Consider the following 15,446-nt stretch of genomic DNA (forward strand, 5'->3'; position numbering starts at 1 on the left):
AAGAATAGAGAAAAAAAATTCCCTGAAAGAATGCAGTGTAGGGGGTTCCTCTGGGCAAGCCAGAACCTTCCGAAGACTTGGTAACCATAAAAATGTAACTGGTTTTGGTAAAGAGCATTTTTGTCTGAAATGTTTCAAACTAACAAGTCTAGTTTATCCATTTTTTCTTTTAAATCTGGATTAAATTTACTTTTGATATACAAATAATACAGAAACAGTAATCAATGTTCTATCTGTATAACAGCAAGGGAATTTCATGGGTCTATAAAGGACGTAATTCTCTTTGTTACCTTAGTCAGGGTTGTTTGCTTTCCACACTTTCTCGAAAGACGAATCATCTGGTCAATGCAGATATTACAAAAAGAAATATGAGAATAGAAAAGTCTGGTGTGAAATGACTGCTTTGTTTGATGTTATTAAGCTTCTTAAGCCCGGTGCCTTTAGCTTATTTTTTCTGACAGCAACGTTATGTTCCAAGAAAGAATCTGCATGCCAGCTCCCTGTCGCTGGCGATGAATCTCCTCTGGGTTACTTGAGAGACGGTAATGTTATTATAGCTGGCATTTTGCAAATTTTTTTGGTACATTCCCAGAACACGGTAGATTTTAATGAAGTTCCATGTCATGACTGTTGTATGGGGTAAGTGTGAAAAATTACTTTTTTTTTTTACAATGCATTAAATTCTACTTATCCTTTCTTGTAGAAGTGACCACTAGTGATGAGCAAACATCTTCATATGTTCGTTTGAACATGACGCTAATTGTTCATGTTCGCCGATCACAAACAATTTGATAATCGGGATGTTATGATGATCATTTTTTAACATGCGAACGTTTATCTCGCGATGTACGCAACTGTGCAGTTTATGCCTTTCACTTGATAATCTGTAACTGTCTGTAACTCTAGACCAAAACGTACGCAACTGCGTAATTTACACTTTGCACCTGATAATCTCTACACGTCTATAACTCTAGACCTGATAATCTATACGCAGGTGCGTAGACCAAACTGAAGCAACTACATAATTTATACTTTGCGTCTGATAATCTGTATGCATGTGTGTAACTCTAGTACGAAACCTACGCAACGGCGTAGTTTACACTTTGCGCCTGATAATCTGTACGCATGTGCATAGAATGAAACCTGTGCTTCTACTGTATGTTCGTTATTTTTCGTAAATGTTCGGTGAACACGAACACAAACTGATTACGATTTTTTTTTTTTTTATATTCGTGTTTGGCATCCGAACATTGGGATGTTCGCTCATCACCAGTGACCACAGATTAACTGACATGTAACCCCCTGTTCTAAGGCTACAGAACAGATAGGTTTTTGTACTGTGTGTATGCAGCTGTGGAATAATTTGACAGACTGATAAGAGTTCTTGATGCTATAAAATATAGTGGTGCTTGAAAGTTTACTGTATGAACCCCTCAGAATTTTCTATATATCTGCATACATACCTAATACATACCATTTACCTCCAACTACATCAGATTTTCAAACACATCCTCAAAGTAAATAAAGAGAACCAAATTAAATGAGTCAAAAATATTAGAAATAGTCATTGACTGTTTGAGGAAAATGATCCAATATAACATACTGGTAAGTGGTAAAAGCTAAAAGCTTAAAATATGTTATTCTATTCAACGACAGATAGCAGAGGCACTCACTGATTGTGGCAAAATAGAATTACTTTATTATTGTATTCCTCTGCTCTCTTTGAATGGAACTACTGGACGAAACTGTTTGCAGTTTTGGGAGAGTACCATCGGTGGCATTGGTTTCAGAAGACGGTACATGGATCACCCCATTGACCTATGCTCACTAAAGGGAGTGCCATGGTTAATCTGTGAGTTGGTGATTAAAATTTGTTATGTTGGTGGGTTTCCTTCAGTAAACTGCTCACTTCATGTCCTTCAGCAACATTTCCATTGGATTAAGGTCAGGACTTGGTAAGTCTTTTGTAGAATGATTTAGGTGCTTAGGGATGTTGTCTTGCACTTTCTCTTGAGATCCAGCTAAGGGACAGATGTCCTAAAATTTCCTTTAAAATTTGCTGGTAAAATTTTAAATTCAATATTCCATCAAGGATAGCAAGTCCTATTGAATCAGATGCAACTAAATCAATAAAATTTACTCCATTGGCATTGCATCATCATTATTGACAGCATGAAAAAAAGTTCCCTCATTGTGTTGGTCATAGACTATAATCGTGTTTCTTTCTTTTTTCTTTTTTTTTTTTTTTGGTCCCGGTTGGTTTGTTTTTTCAAGTATCAACCACAGATTAGATAACTAGCTAAGCAAGCAATGTTGCCTAAACATACATGTACAGTATATGTAAAAGTGGCACCAACTCTTAATCAAAATGGATTATTATGAGTAAAGAATATAGTATATAGTATATCTTAGAGTTTATGCAAAACTATACAAAATAATGGTCTTGGGTACAGAAGAGTAAAGTGAATCAGTACAAATCAGATTTGATCTGAATGTCCTTACAAATTTGGATTTGTTAGATTTGGAAGATTGGGATTTTTTGTCCTTGTTCCTGTACATTAAGCAGCTCAGAGTTAGATGGCAATGCTGTATGCACTTACTAAATTCAGTGCCCAGTATACTGTACAGAAGCAGGGACTCCTGTCTTTTGACAGGATTCCATGCTGTTGTACACATTTTGCAAATTAAGGGCAGTCAGGGCACTCCCAACTTAGAATAGGGCTCTGAACCCCAAATAAATCAGATGTATTCTCTGAATTAGATCAGTTCATTTCTAGTCTTCAGTGTTAAAATAACACTGCAAATTATAATTCCTACAGGATATCATACGAGTTCCTAAAGCATTTCTTGGCATTTATTTATGCAATCGAGGAGATTAACGATAGAACTGATATTCTTCCAAATATTACTCTAGGATTTCGGATCTATGACTCTTGTACCAGTGAGAATCTGGCTGTAAAAAGTGCCCTGAGCGTCATTTCTGAGACTCAAGAACTGATTCCAAACTATATGTGTCAGGGGAGTCAAAAGACAGTTGCTGTAGTTGGACATTTATTATCATCTTCCACTTACACTATAGCAAGGGTAGCTCAGCTGTTTGGATATCCTCAGGTAGGATTTCATTTTAGTCAAAAAAAATGCAGATATTATTTAAATTGCATTACATCTCTGTATACAACAATTTGTTATTACTAGATGACAAAATAATTCTCAAAATATGTAATCACTATTTACATATCATTGAGCATACAGTACTATATAGTAGTGGTGGGAACCAGATTATAGAGCCTAAGATATAGCGCTACTGTACACTTGATGAACCAGGTGGTCTTCATCTGCCGACAAACAGATGTTTGAGTAAGAAACAGACAAGAGGAGAACACAAACTGAAGTTTTGGCAGGAATGAAAAATAAGAGATTTTATCAGAACTGGTCGGAGATGTATGGAGGGGAAAGGTTGTGGGCAGCCTTGCATGTTATTGTTATGATAGATACCCTGTAAAGGGATTGGCAATGGGGAGAGGAGGACTGAAGGAGAAGGTTGATTATTGGGGCAGCAAAGTTAAGGATAGATTGGAGGGTAGCAAAAGTATTGTTGAAGGTCACAGAAGAGGACATTGTATTATTTCAAGTGGTAAATGATGAGGGCAACTTATTACCAGGTTTTTTGGGTTAAAGTTGAGAAAAGAGAAGATTCAAGAAATGTTATGAGGCTAAGGTGGCATAATTACAACAAAAAAAATCTGTCATTTTGAGGCCATTATTTCATAATTACAGTGGTTGTTATAAAATTACGGCCGTTATTTGGCTTCAAAATGACGGCCATCCTAAAAGACAAAAAAAAAGTTGTGTGAGCTTAAAATGTAAATGTCTTACAGATAAGTTATGGTGCACTAAATTCTGCGCTTAGTGAAAATTTCCCATTGCTCTACCGAACCGTTCCGAGTGAATCATCTCAGTTCCATGTCATCATTCAACTTCTGCTCCACTTTAGTTGGACATGGGTTGGAATTATTACTACGGAGGATGACAGCAGCCAACAAGCCAGTGTGGAACTTAAAAAACAAATGGAGAAACGTGGAATTTGTGTTGACTTCATAAGCTTTATTTCCATGGATTCTGTAGACTTTCGAGAGAAGTCATTACACGTAATCAAAAAACTTGAAACCTCTTCCGTTAACGTTGTCATTCTATTTGGCACAGAAATCCCATTTGTTGGCTTTCTGGAAACTGGTGAAAGAAATATGAGAGGGAAAGTGTGGATAACAACATCAGGAATGGAAGGCATAATTAAAGATGTATTCCCAAATTTTAATTTTAACTTCAATGGTTCGTTGGCAATAACAATACAGAAAGGAAAAATTCTAGGTTTTAAGAATTTTTTATTTCAGGCAACGTTGAATAATATGCCAGATAATACTTTTGTGAATCATTTCTGGCTGTTGAGCTATGGCTGTTATGATGTACATGGTAAATTGATCTGTGCAAATAATACAATGTGGAAGGAGCTTGTTTCAGAGGACACACATTTATATCGACATTCATTTACAATTTATAATGCCGTTTACTTACTTGCAGAGGCCTTACATCAAATGCATTTAGCTGAACTACTTTTTGAGCCATCATCCTTACATTTTAAGGAAAAATTGAAATCCAAAGTTAGTTATAGTGGTTTGTGTACTATAAGTCAATAAATATGCTGTAACAGCATACCTACCAAAAGTCTCATTTTTGGGGGGCAGCAACCTAGAAATTGCTCTAAAAAAATGAAACATCTAAGACAAATAGACATGGGGAAAAAAATGTTTGGCATTTAAACATTACAAATGGCTATCTTTGGTAGTGTGGTGGCGGATTTGTCCCCTGAGATGCAAATGTGGAGAGCTTATGAGCTGTCAAGCTGTCATTGAAAATAATTTTTGACATATGATCAGGCATTGTCAAAAGTTATTGATCTCAGCAGGTCTCACTGCTCAGTCACTGCTCAGACCCACTGTGATCAGGACATATAGCTGGGGAAAGAGTGACGGCATTGCGATTCACTCCCTGCTGTATGCCCTGGTCAGCTAATTCTGACAATGTGGGTCTGAGGTCTGGGTCTGCATCATCTAAATAAGTGTCTGGCCAAGTAGTGGATTGCACTGATGAGGTGGATATATTACATCAGTTATTTTATTTAAACACTAAATATTGAGTAATGTGGTTACTGTACTGACTTAAAGAAAATAGTAAGCCTTAGATTGGAAAGAGAGGGCATAACACATGGGAATAAAGTCACATTATACTGTATATGGGCTGGAGCAAAAGAGATTAAGAGGGCTGGAGTGAAAGATATTACCCTGATTCATCCAGATTTAGAGACATTTGAGGTTTTCCTTTTAACCCTTAGAAGACCGAGCCAATTTAAATTTTTGGGTTTTCATTTTTTCCTCCTTGTGCTTAACCCCTTAAGGTCAAAGCCAGTTTTCATTTTTGTGCTTTTGCTTTTTCCATTTTATGTTTGAAAGTCCATAGCGCTTGCATTTTTTCACCTAGAGACGTATATGAGTGCTTATTTTTTGCGAAACCAATTGTACTTTGCAATGACAGGCATTATTTTTCCATAACATATGCTGTGAAACCGGAAAAAAAAATCATTTGTGCTGTCAAATTGAAAAATAAAAAGGAATTTGTTTTGATTTCGGGGAGTGTTGCATTTACTCCATTCGCCCCATGGAAAAACTGACTTGTTATGCATGTTCCTCAAGTCGTTACGATTACAACGATATGTAACATGTATAACTTTTATATTATTTGATGGCTTTTAAAAAATTTAAACCATTGTTAACAAATATTTGTTCCCTAAATTCGCTCTATTCCCAGGCTTATAGCGCTTTTATACTTCGGTCTTTGGGGCAGTGTGAGGTGTCATTTTTTTGTGCCATGATGTGTTCTTTCTATCGGTACCTTGATTACGCATATACAACTTTTTGATCGGTTTTTATTACATTTTTCTGGATTTGATGCGACCAAAAATGCGCAATTTTGCATTTTGGAATTGCGAGATCAGGAATATGATAATTTAATAGATCGGGCGATTACGTGTGCGGTGATACCAAATATGTTTATTTAGTTGTTTATTTATTAATTTATATTTATAAAATGGGAAAAGGGGGCTGATTTGGACTTTTATTAGGGGAGGGGATTTTTAATTAATAAAAACACATTTTGCTTTTTTTTTTAAATGAACTAGAAGTCCCCCTGGGGACTTGTATATACACAGCACTGATCTCTCATAGAGATCAATGCTGTGTATATACACAGCAAAGATCGATTAGATCTATTGCCGAGCCGTCATTGCGACGCTGAGGCCCGGCACGGGCAGAAGAATGGATCTCCCCCCCCCCCCGTGATCGCATCGCGGGGGGGGGATCCGACCCACTAGACACCAGGGATATGAAATTTGGGGGGGCAATACTATACTTTAATAAAAAATTTCCCTGACTTTTCCTTTAAGAGGCCATAGCAGTTTCATTTTTTCACCTAGAAACCCACATGAGCCCTGATTTTTTGTACTACTTATTGAACTTTGCAATGACAGGATAGAGTACACTGCAAAAGCAGAAAAAAATGTGTGGTGAAAAGAAAAAGGAAAAAAAAAAACAGCATTTTTTTTTTAATTCAGATTTTTTTTAACGCCATTTGCCCTGGGGTAAAACTAACTTGTTATTTATGTTCCTCAAGTTGTTACGATTACAACTATATGTAACATGTATAACTTTTATTTTATTTGATTTCAAACCATTGTTTACAAATACATGTTCCTTAAAATTGCTCTATTCCCAGGCTTATTGCGCTTTTATCCTTTGGTCTATGGGGCTGTGTGAGGTGTCATTTTTTGCGCCATGATCTGTACTTTCTATTGGTAGCTTGATTGCGCATATGTGACTTTTTGATTATTATTATTACTTTTTTTATTACATTTTTTCTGGATATGATGTGACCAAAAATGCGCAATTTTGCATTTTGGGATTTTTGGCGCTTACGCAGTTTACCGTGCGAGATTAGGAATTAAATAAATTAATATTTTGGGCGATTATGCACGCGGCGATACCAAACATGTTTGTTTATTTATTTTATTTTATTTATAACATGGGAAAAGGGGGGTGATTCAAACTTTTAGTAGGGGAGGGGGCTTTTTACTTATAACAACACTTTTTTATTTAACACTCTATGGGGGACTTCTAGTATAAGTTCACTGATCTCTCATTGATATCTATGCAGTATAGTTACACTGCATAGATCGATGACATAAGACTGTGCCGCCTTATATCTGTGGTCCCCGGCTACAAGCAGCACCCGAAATCGCGGCTCTGCTCTGAAGTCCCCTAGGCAACTCAGGGTCGTCTAGGGGTTAATAAACTGAAGGGTGGTTTTCTGAAGATGCTCCACCGACAGTAATGCACACTAGTGTAAAAGTTAAAGGGGAAAAAAAGTACAAAATACAATAAAATAAAAAAAGTCCCACCCCCTATAATACAATTACATTGTATCACCTACTAAAAATTACTGTTACATAAAACTGAAAAAAAAAAAAAGTTTGGTATCGCCACGTCCATAATCCAACCCAACCCAACACAAAAATATATCATTATTTATACTGCATGGTGCACGTTGTAAAGTAAAGAAAAAGAAAACAGCATCAGAGTTACTGTATTATGTCAATCTGTCTCAGGAAAAAAATGAAAGTAAGGAGATCAAAAAATCATATCACACAGTTATAACCGCTTAAAGTGATACAGGTCAGATTTTAAAAATTAACTTGTTCATAAAGAGCCAAACTAGCTGCAGCACTAAGGCCCAGTTCACAATGAGCAACTCTTCGAGCGGAGATCAGCGACAGCGGAGGCGTGCATGCCCTTCCATAGAGATACTGCAGGAAATTGAGGATTCCACGGTGGAGAGCTGTGCCACCTAATTCCGCCAATTTTGCTCTGTTTCTTAGGGATTAAACAACACAGAGTTCTTATCCCTGTGAACAAGCCTCATGGCCATGGGCCTGTGACTTTGGATGAAACACGTTGGAGTTACTCGTGAATTCTAGTTGTCTGTCCCAAATAAAATAGCTTGTCTTTTCAGCACTGGACTTCATTTTCTGCTTACTATATTAATTGGTGCTGCCCGGCATGTTAGTGTACTGTATTTTAAATGTAGGTTAACTGTAGGTTTAAAAAAAAAAAAAAAAGGTACTTAGGAAAGTCTTGTTTATAATATATATATATATATATATATATATATATATATATATATATATATATATATATATTTTATATCACCAATATATTTTTATATCACCAATATTCCCTTTTGGCTATGTTCACACAACGTTGTTTCAGCTCCGTTTAAAATGATGTCCGTCATTTTGAGTCTAAAATAATGGTCGTCATTTAGTTGCCTGGCCTCCCCTAGTGTTGGTACATTATTCTAGTTTAGGTGGACTAAGTGGCCTTTGGGTGGGGCCTAATTTTCCTTTAATATTAATTGTCCTTTAATTTAATAGTAACAACGGAGAAAGAACAGTGAGTGTGAACAACTAATAATATAATATATTTGCAAAAGACGTCTGAAAATATTTGTCCTGATCATTATTTTGAAGTCCGCTGTGCATTGGATTCAATGCATTGCATTAAAGTCAATCAAATCCTGGCAAAAACCAATGTCTTTTTAAATAGCAAAATCGGCCGCCTTTTTGCTATTTTGTACATTTTGTGAACATGGCCTTTTTGTTATTTAAGTATATATTACACATGCTTCACATTAACTGATTTCATTTTTATCCTTCATTTTAAGCTGAACCGTTACTTGAAAAATGTGACCTTAAAAACACCATCTGGTGCAGATATATTTTTCAATAACAAAGGTTACATTGAAGGAAACTTTGACGTCTTAAACTTTGTTGCACGGTCAGATAGTAGAATAACAAGTGCTTTGGTTGGTTCTTGGTCATCATCAGCTTCTAATCAGCTTCAAATAAATGAAAGTGCTATTGTTTGGAATCCATACTTCATACAGGTAGGACAAATCTGTCTCAATCACGTTAGGTTATGTTCTCATGCTGTTCCTATTGTCTATCTAACAGCTTTCAGCTCTGGTAAAATGAAAGAGGAGCTGTGATTGGTTGCTGTCAACAGTTTACACCAAGTTATATTTTACACCCTTTGATAAATCCCCCATAATGATGGTATCTGAAAGGTCAACAATAGAAATGAGCAAAGTGAATCTAGCAAATGAAAATTCACTGTGAATCAATTTGCTTCGTTCTGCCAGTCGAATTACCGTCAAGTCATTAAGGAAATTTGGAAAAAAAAAAAAAACACTAAAGGGCATCCGCACATGGGGTCTGGAGCGTCACAGGGCGGGAGAAAGGGATTGACCATAATCCCTAGCGCCTGCTAAATCAGCTGCAGACCCCTTTGTGATGTCAGTACCTCACCCTCTATATAAAGAAGTTCATTTACAGAGGTGGCCAGTCAGCTGTGTGTGGAGGAGAGAGCACGATGGCAGCAGGCAGTTAGAGCAGAGCAGGGAGAGACTAACAGAGCGATATAGGGACATAGAGGAGAGGATAGGAGGGCTGATTGTGGGTAATATTTTGTTGTAGCTGCCAACCAAGTGTCCAGTTTACCCAGTAACCCAAGTAATTCACCAGGAACAGTGAAGACACAGTCCATATTATTCACTCACTGGGCACGCATATTGAGTTATACCAATTTACTGGGAACAGTGAATGGAGCGTGCACCTTACATAATTAGTGGTCGCACTTTACTCCTACTGTGTTATACAAGTTGGGTTTCATAAGATTGGCTGATTGACTGGCTGATTAATATATATATTTTTTAATTGTTATTCTCTGACTTTTTACACTTTAAGGCTATGTTCACATGACGTATATTTGAGGCTGTATGTTTGAGGCTGTATACAGTAGCAACCAAAACCAGGAGTGGATTGAAAACACAGAAAGGCTCTGTTCACATAATGTTGTAATTGAGTGGATGGCCGTCATTTAATGGCAAATATGTGCTGTTATTTTAAAACAACGGCTGTTGTATTGAAATAATGAAAGTTATTTACCGTTATATGGCGGCCATCCACTCAATTTCAACATTGTGTGGACAGAGCCTTTCTGTGTTTTCAATCCACTCCTGGTTTTGGTTGCTATGAGGACCTGACATGAGGACCAAATACAGCCTCAAATATACATAGTGTGAACCCAGCCTTAGGCTATGTTCACACGGCATAAGAGACGGAATGGCCGGTCTCTGCAGAGATCATCCCGGCCAGTAATTAAGTATGATCTTTCCAGCCGCAGTGTTCTGATGAGGGCGCATCAGCTCGCACAGGCATCAGTACTCTCATAGCACATAATTAAGCCAGCAACCAGAGCTGCTCGCTTCATTGTGTGAACTGATAGGTCTTTTGACATGTCAGTTCTTCCCGGCCAGAGTGTATACTAAGGGGGACATTTATTAAGTCTGCCATTTCCTGCGCCGGACGGTACGGAGATTTATGTAGAGGTGGACTGCCTTTATATAAATCCTGTGCGCGCCAGTGCGCGTGGCAGGAGACCTACGCCAGCTCAGAGCTGGAGTAAGTTTCCTGCTTATTTCTACACCAAAAGAATGATGAATGAATAATAAATGAAGTGGACCTTAAGTCTGCGCCCCCCTCCCCGGTCACTCCACACCCCCTCCCCGCCCCCTGGCGTATCAGTCGAAAATGGGCCTGATGCAAATAATTTATTTGCAAAACGGCCATTTGCGAATAGATTTTTTCACAGCGGGCCCATTTCGGACAAAAAATAAGCATTTTCACGTTGATACATCTCCCCCTAAGTGTATATGCTTCGGCCGGGATCCCATAGAAGAATAGGCAGTGTTCCACTCTGTACAAAGTACGTCCGTTGTTGCCGATGGAAACAACGGCCGTACTTTTATGTAGTGTGAACATAGCCTTACAAGAACATACATTAACAAATTCACCCACTGTAATAGTTGTAGTTGTAGCTTCTATAGTTTGGCTGTTTTACTGAAGATTATTAAGATTTGATTCGTGAATATTAACAAATTTGACCCAAAATTTAGGAAGCTTGTGTGACGGATTTCCAGCTGCTCCGCTCATCTCTAGTCAACAACTCAATAGCTGACTCGTTGCTGGTATGAACACAAGTTGGGTTGGATTCAGACTTCAAGGTAGAAACAGATGGGAATATGGGAACCAGGAATCAATCAGGAGTGCAGGACCAGACAGCATTCCTAGAACCCGGACGAAGTACAGGAACACAAGAGAGGGGGCAGGATCACAGGAATGTCCTTGCAACGCAAATGCGAGAACACCTTGGCAGAACCAAAAGAACCTTAACACTGAGGCAGGGAAAGTGCATAGAAAACTTACTTACATAGTCTTAGGCCACAGGAAGAGATGGAAAATAGTTAGCATACAGTGCCTCTAAATCTGGAGAGGTAAAATAATGAACTCCCTCCCACTGTGTAACACTGTAGACCTACAACCCCCTTCCCCCTAACACACACAGGTTGCTAGAACCTTCCAGCACAGTTCTTATTTGAAATCTCTCTCCACAGAGGGTTGGAACTAACTAGTCTGGTCAGTGTTGTAGCTTGTCATAGGCCAAAGAAGGAGGTCTTGTAAACTTCTCCTTGTCAGAAAATCTGCGGAGCTTACAGTTAGCTATCCCTGGCTCTCCCAGAGAATCATGTTCCTGTTACAATTCAAGCCAGCACTTGGCCACTAATGGTGAACTTTTATTGCACAGATTGCAATCCTACAATTTAACAAGTGGGACACAATAAACAATTAACATAAGGTCTCTCTGTGTCAATATTCCTGAGGAACCTCAACCCAGTTCTAACAAGTGCTTTGTCAGATATAATCTGCTAATCTCTTGTTTGACTTGTCTTCAATGCATTTCTACAGAGTTTTATACATCTTTTTTTCCCCCCTATGTTCAGACTCCACGATCTATGTGCACAGATCCTTGTTCTCCAGGCTATAGACAATCCCTGGAGACTGGTAAACTAAAATGTTGCTTTGAATGTGTGCAGTGTAATGATGGAGAAATTACAAATGGAACAGGTAAAGTGTGTTCTCTTATTTCTATATTTTATGTTTGTAATTTCTGGTTGAGCAGTTCCTTACTACTACAATTTCCAGAATGCATTGCTTTCCCTTAGCCCATCCCACAATCATCCCACCCTGTCTACTCCCCTCCTATAGCACTTATGCCAGTTGCTTAGGATAGAAGCACCTGCCACACCGTTAACCCTTTAATGACCAGGGGCGTACATTTACATCCCCACAGCCTGGGCCTTGGCGCAAGAGGGCAAAAATGTATGCCCCGCAGGTTTCCAGGCTATGGAGCAAGCCCAGGAGCTGAGCTCACTTCATATCAGTTGAGGACCGTCTGCTATCAGCAGCCAGGCCCTCACCATCAATGGCAGGCCGCTGTGATTGGGTGGCAGCCAGCCATTAACTGGCGTTTAGGTGTAAGTGAAAGGAGCATCTCCTGTCACTTACCGATTGGGGCCCGGGCAGCGTGTCTGCAAGGGGTCCCGATTGGACTGCCTGACTGCCAGAGGTATACTGCTTACCTCCGTGCAGTCTGATCAGAGGCCACAGGCCACAGGCAGGCTCTATCAGACGATCGCAGATTACAATGATCCCTGCTATGCTGTGGCATAGCAGTGATCAGTGTATTAAATCTGATGTATTAATGTAAAAGTCCCCTAATGGGACTTAAAAAGTGGGAGGGGGGGGGGAAATCAATGAAAGTTTTAAAAAATTTCCCAAAGCCCCTCTCCCAATAAAAGTGAAAAACACCCCCCTTCCCATTTTATACATAAAACACAAAAAAAAATAATTATTTAACATATAATATATCATAGCGTGCTTAATCGTCCGATCTATTAAAATAAAACAGTATTGTTCCTACCCGGTGAACATTGTGAACAAACAGTGTTAAAAAAAGGATTGCCTTTTTTAAATGTCATTTTATGTATAAAAAATCAATAAAAAGTGATCAATACGTCTGATCTAGAAAAAAATTGTACTAATAAAAACTAGAGATCATGGTGCAAAAAATGACACCCCATATGACCCCATAGGTGAAGAAATAAAAGCGCTATAAGAGTCACAACAGGGCCATTTTAAATATAACTATTTGCAAAAAAAAAAGTTTTACTGTTAATAAAAATTAGAAAACCTAGTAAACATTCATAACGCTGTGTTCAGACTGACCTACAGAATAAACAATAAATGTCAGTTTTACTGTAAAGTGCATTACGCTAGCATGGAACCCCCCCAAATTTTTGACCCAAATTCACCTCATAAATGATATGTTGGGGGCTCTGTCATTCATTTTATGGCAAATTGAAAGAGGCCATAGCAAAGTACACCTGTTCCTGAAAAAAACCAAGACCTATCATGGCCCTGTAGAAGAGTTATGGGTCTTAGAAGGCGAGGAGGAAAAAACAAAAACACAAAGGTAGGTGACAATTGGCCGGGTCCTTAAGGCCATTTCAGACCCAGTCCTTAAGGGGTTAAGCATGTTTAGAATGCTATTCGCTCTTACCTAAATATTCCAATAAAGATACATAAATATCTTTGTGTATGACAGGGAAGTACGGATAAAGGCTGGAGTGGCTGGTCAGAGATAGTGACATCATTTAGGGAGTGGGGGTAGAGCTCAGAAACAAGAGCAAGCTAATCATCCCCATCCTCTATTTACTATTTATCACTAGATTGTTGGAGTCCAAGGAGAGTTACGATAATTACAGAAAAAAAAGTAAAAAGTTGTAAAGCACAAATTGCAGACTGCTTGAAGAAGAAAAGAACACAGCATTTAAATATGTTCTGTTTATCTGTTTTAGCTATGGAGTCCTGTGAAATTTGCCCTGATGATCAATGGTCTAATCCCGCGAGAGATAAATGCATTAAACGTCCTCTACATTTCCTCTCCTATGAAGAGGAGTTAGGGATGTCATTGGCGGTCATTGCGGCCATCTTCTTCGGAATTACTACATCAGTGCTCTGGGTTTTTGGTAAAAACAGGAACACTCCTCTGGTCAGAGCCAACAACCGGAACCTGAGCTATGTTCTCCTGGTGTCTTTGATGATATGTTTCCTTCTCTCCTTCATGTTTATTGGATGTCCTAAAGAACTAACCTGCCTTATGAGACAAACAACATTTGGCTTTGTATTTGCTGTTGCCATTTCTTCTGTTCTTGGCAAAACAACAACAGTTCTCATTGCCTTCAATGCTACAAAACCTGGAAGCAAATTAAGAAAATTTGTTGGATCTAGAATACCCAACGGACTTGTCATTTTGTGCTCTATGGGTCAATTCATGATATGTGTAACTTGGCTGATCTTGGCTCCACCATTTGTTGAACTTGACACTAAGACAATTCCTGGAATAATCATAGTAGAATGTAATGAAGGCTCCATCATTGCTTTCTATGTTGTTGTCTCATATATTGGGGTTTTGGCCATATTTAGCTTTATTATTGCATTTATTTCTAGAAGGCTTCCAGACACTTTCAATGAAGCCCAATTTATTACCTTTAGTATGTTGGTATTCTGTAGTGTCTGGATTTGCTTTATTCCAACATATGTATGCACCAAAGGCAAATATATGGTCGCTGTGGAGATATTTGCTATTTTAGCATCTAACGGAGCATTACTGTTCTTTTTGTTCTTTCCTAAATGTTACATTATATTAATAAAACCCAAGAAAAATAAAATAATAACTTACAGTAAAAGTAGTTGAAGGCTGTGTAATTGTCTTAGCTGTTCTTATAATTTATCTAATAAAAATTATTGTGATTAAAAGTTATGTTAATATAGTTTCTATGATGACCTAGAAATACAATACAATACAGATGTATTCAACCTCTATTGTAAATTAGCTTATTAAAAAATATTTTTTATACCATAATGATTATTAACAAAGAATGTTTTCAGTGGTGTCAATTACCTTTAGTAAAACAACATATTGTAATTTGAACCTCTTAAAGGGGAACTAACAGCAGGTTATATAAATCTAACCTGCAGATAGCCCCCTATAGCAAGACACTGAGGAGGAAGATATTGGCCCCGCAATGTTGGTCATGGTAAACTCCGCTCCGGAGCACAGTTAGGGCCAATGCCTTGTCATCTGGCCCGCCCCTTAATTGATTATCCTTAGAAGGGGTGGGCCATATGACACCTAATGCTCTTAATAGTGCTCTGGAGCGTGGTGCAGGTGTTTACCTAGAAAACAGCCATCAAGGAGTGCTTATGGGTGGCCTAAGGAGTAGGAAGATATGGTGCCATGAAAAGTGGCTCCCTTGAAACAATGACCCAGCTACTGGGAGGTTATAAAGTCTAGCTAAGATTAGGAGGCAGTTCCACG

The 15,446-nt window shown here is 38.3% G+C and overlaps 1 protein-coding gene across 1 annotated transcript; it reads left to right on the plus strand.

Annotated features, from left to right (window-relative positions):
* Positions 1-394: 394 nt before the first annotated feature.
* On the plus strand, positions 395-14,822 carry LOC138770490 (vomeronasal type-2 receptor 26-like). The gene is made up of 8 exons (XM_069949596.1): positions 395-542; positions 1,898-1,955; positions 2,820-3,111; positions 3,879-4,470; positions 4,579-4,658; positions 8,830-9,051; positions 12,007-12,130; positions 13,924-14,822. The coding sequence occupies exons 1-8, from the start codon at positions 395-397 to the stop codon at positions 14,820-14,822; spliced, it is 2,415 nt and encodes an 804-aa protein (XP_069805697.1).
* The last annotated feature ends 624 nt before the right edge of the window (positions 14,823-15,446 follow it).

This window comes from Dendropsophus ebraccatus, chromosome 13 (genome assembly GCF_027789765.1).
Source record: "Dendropsophus ebraccatus isolate aDenEbr1 chromosome 13, aDenEbr1.pat, whole genome shotgun sequence".
NCBI lineage: Eukaryota > Metazoa > Chordata > Amphibia > Anura > Hylidae > Dendropsophus > Dendropsophus ebraccatus.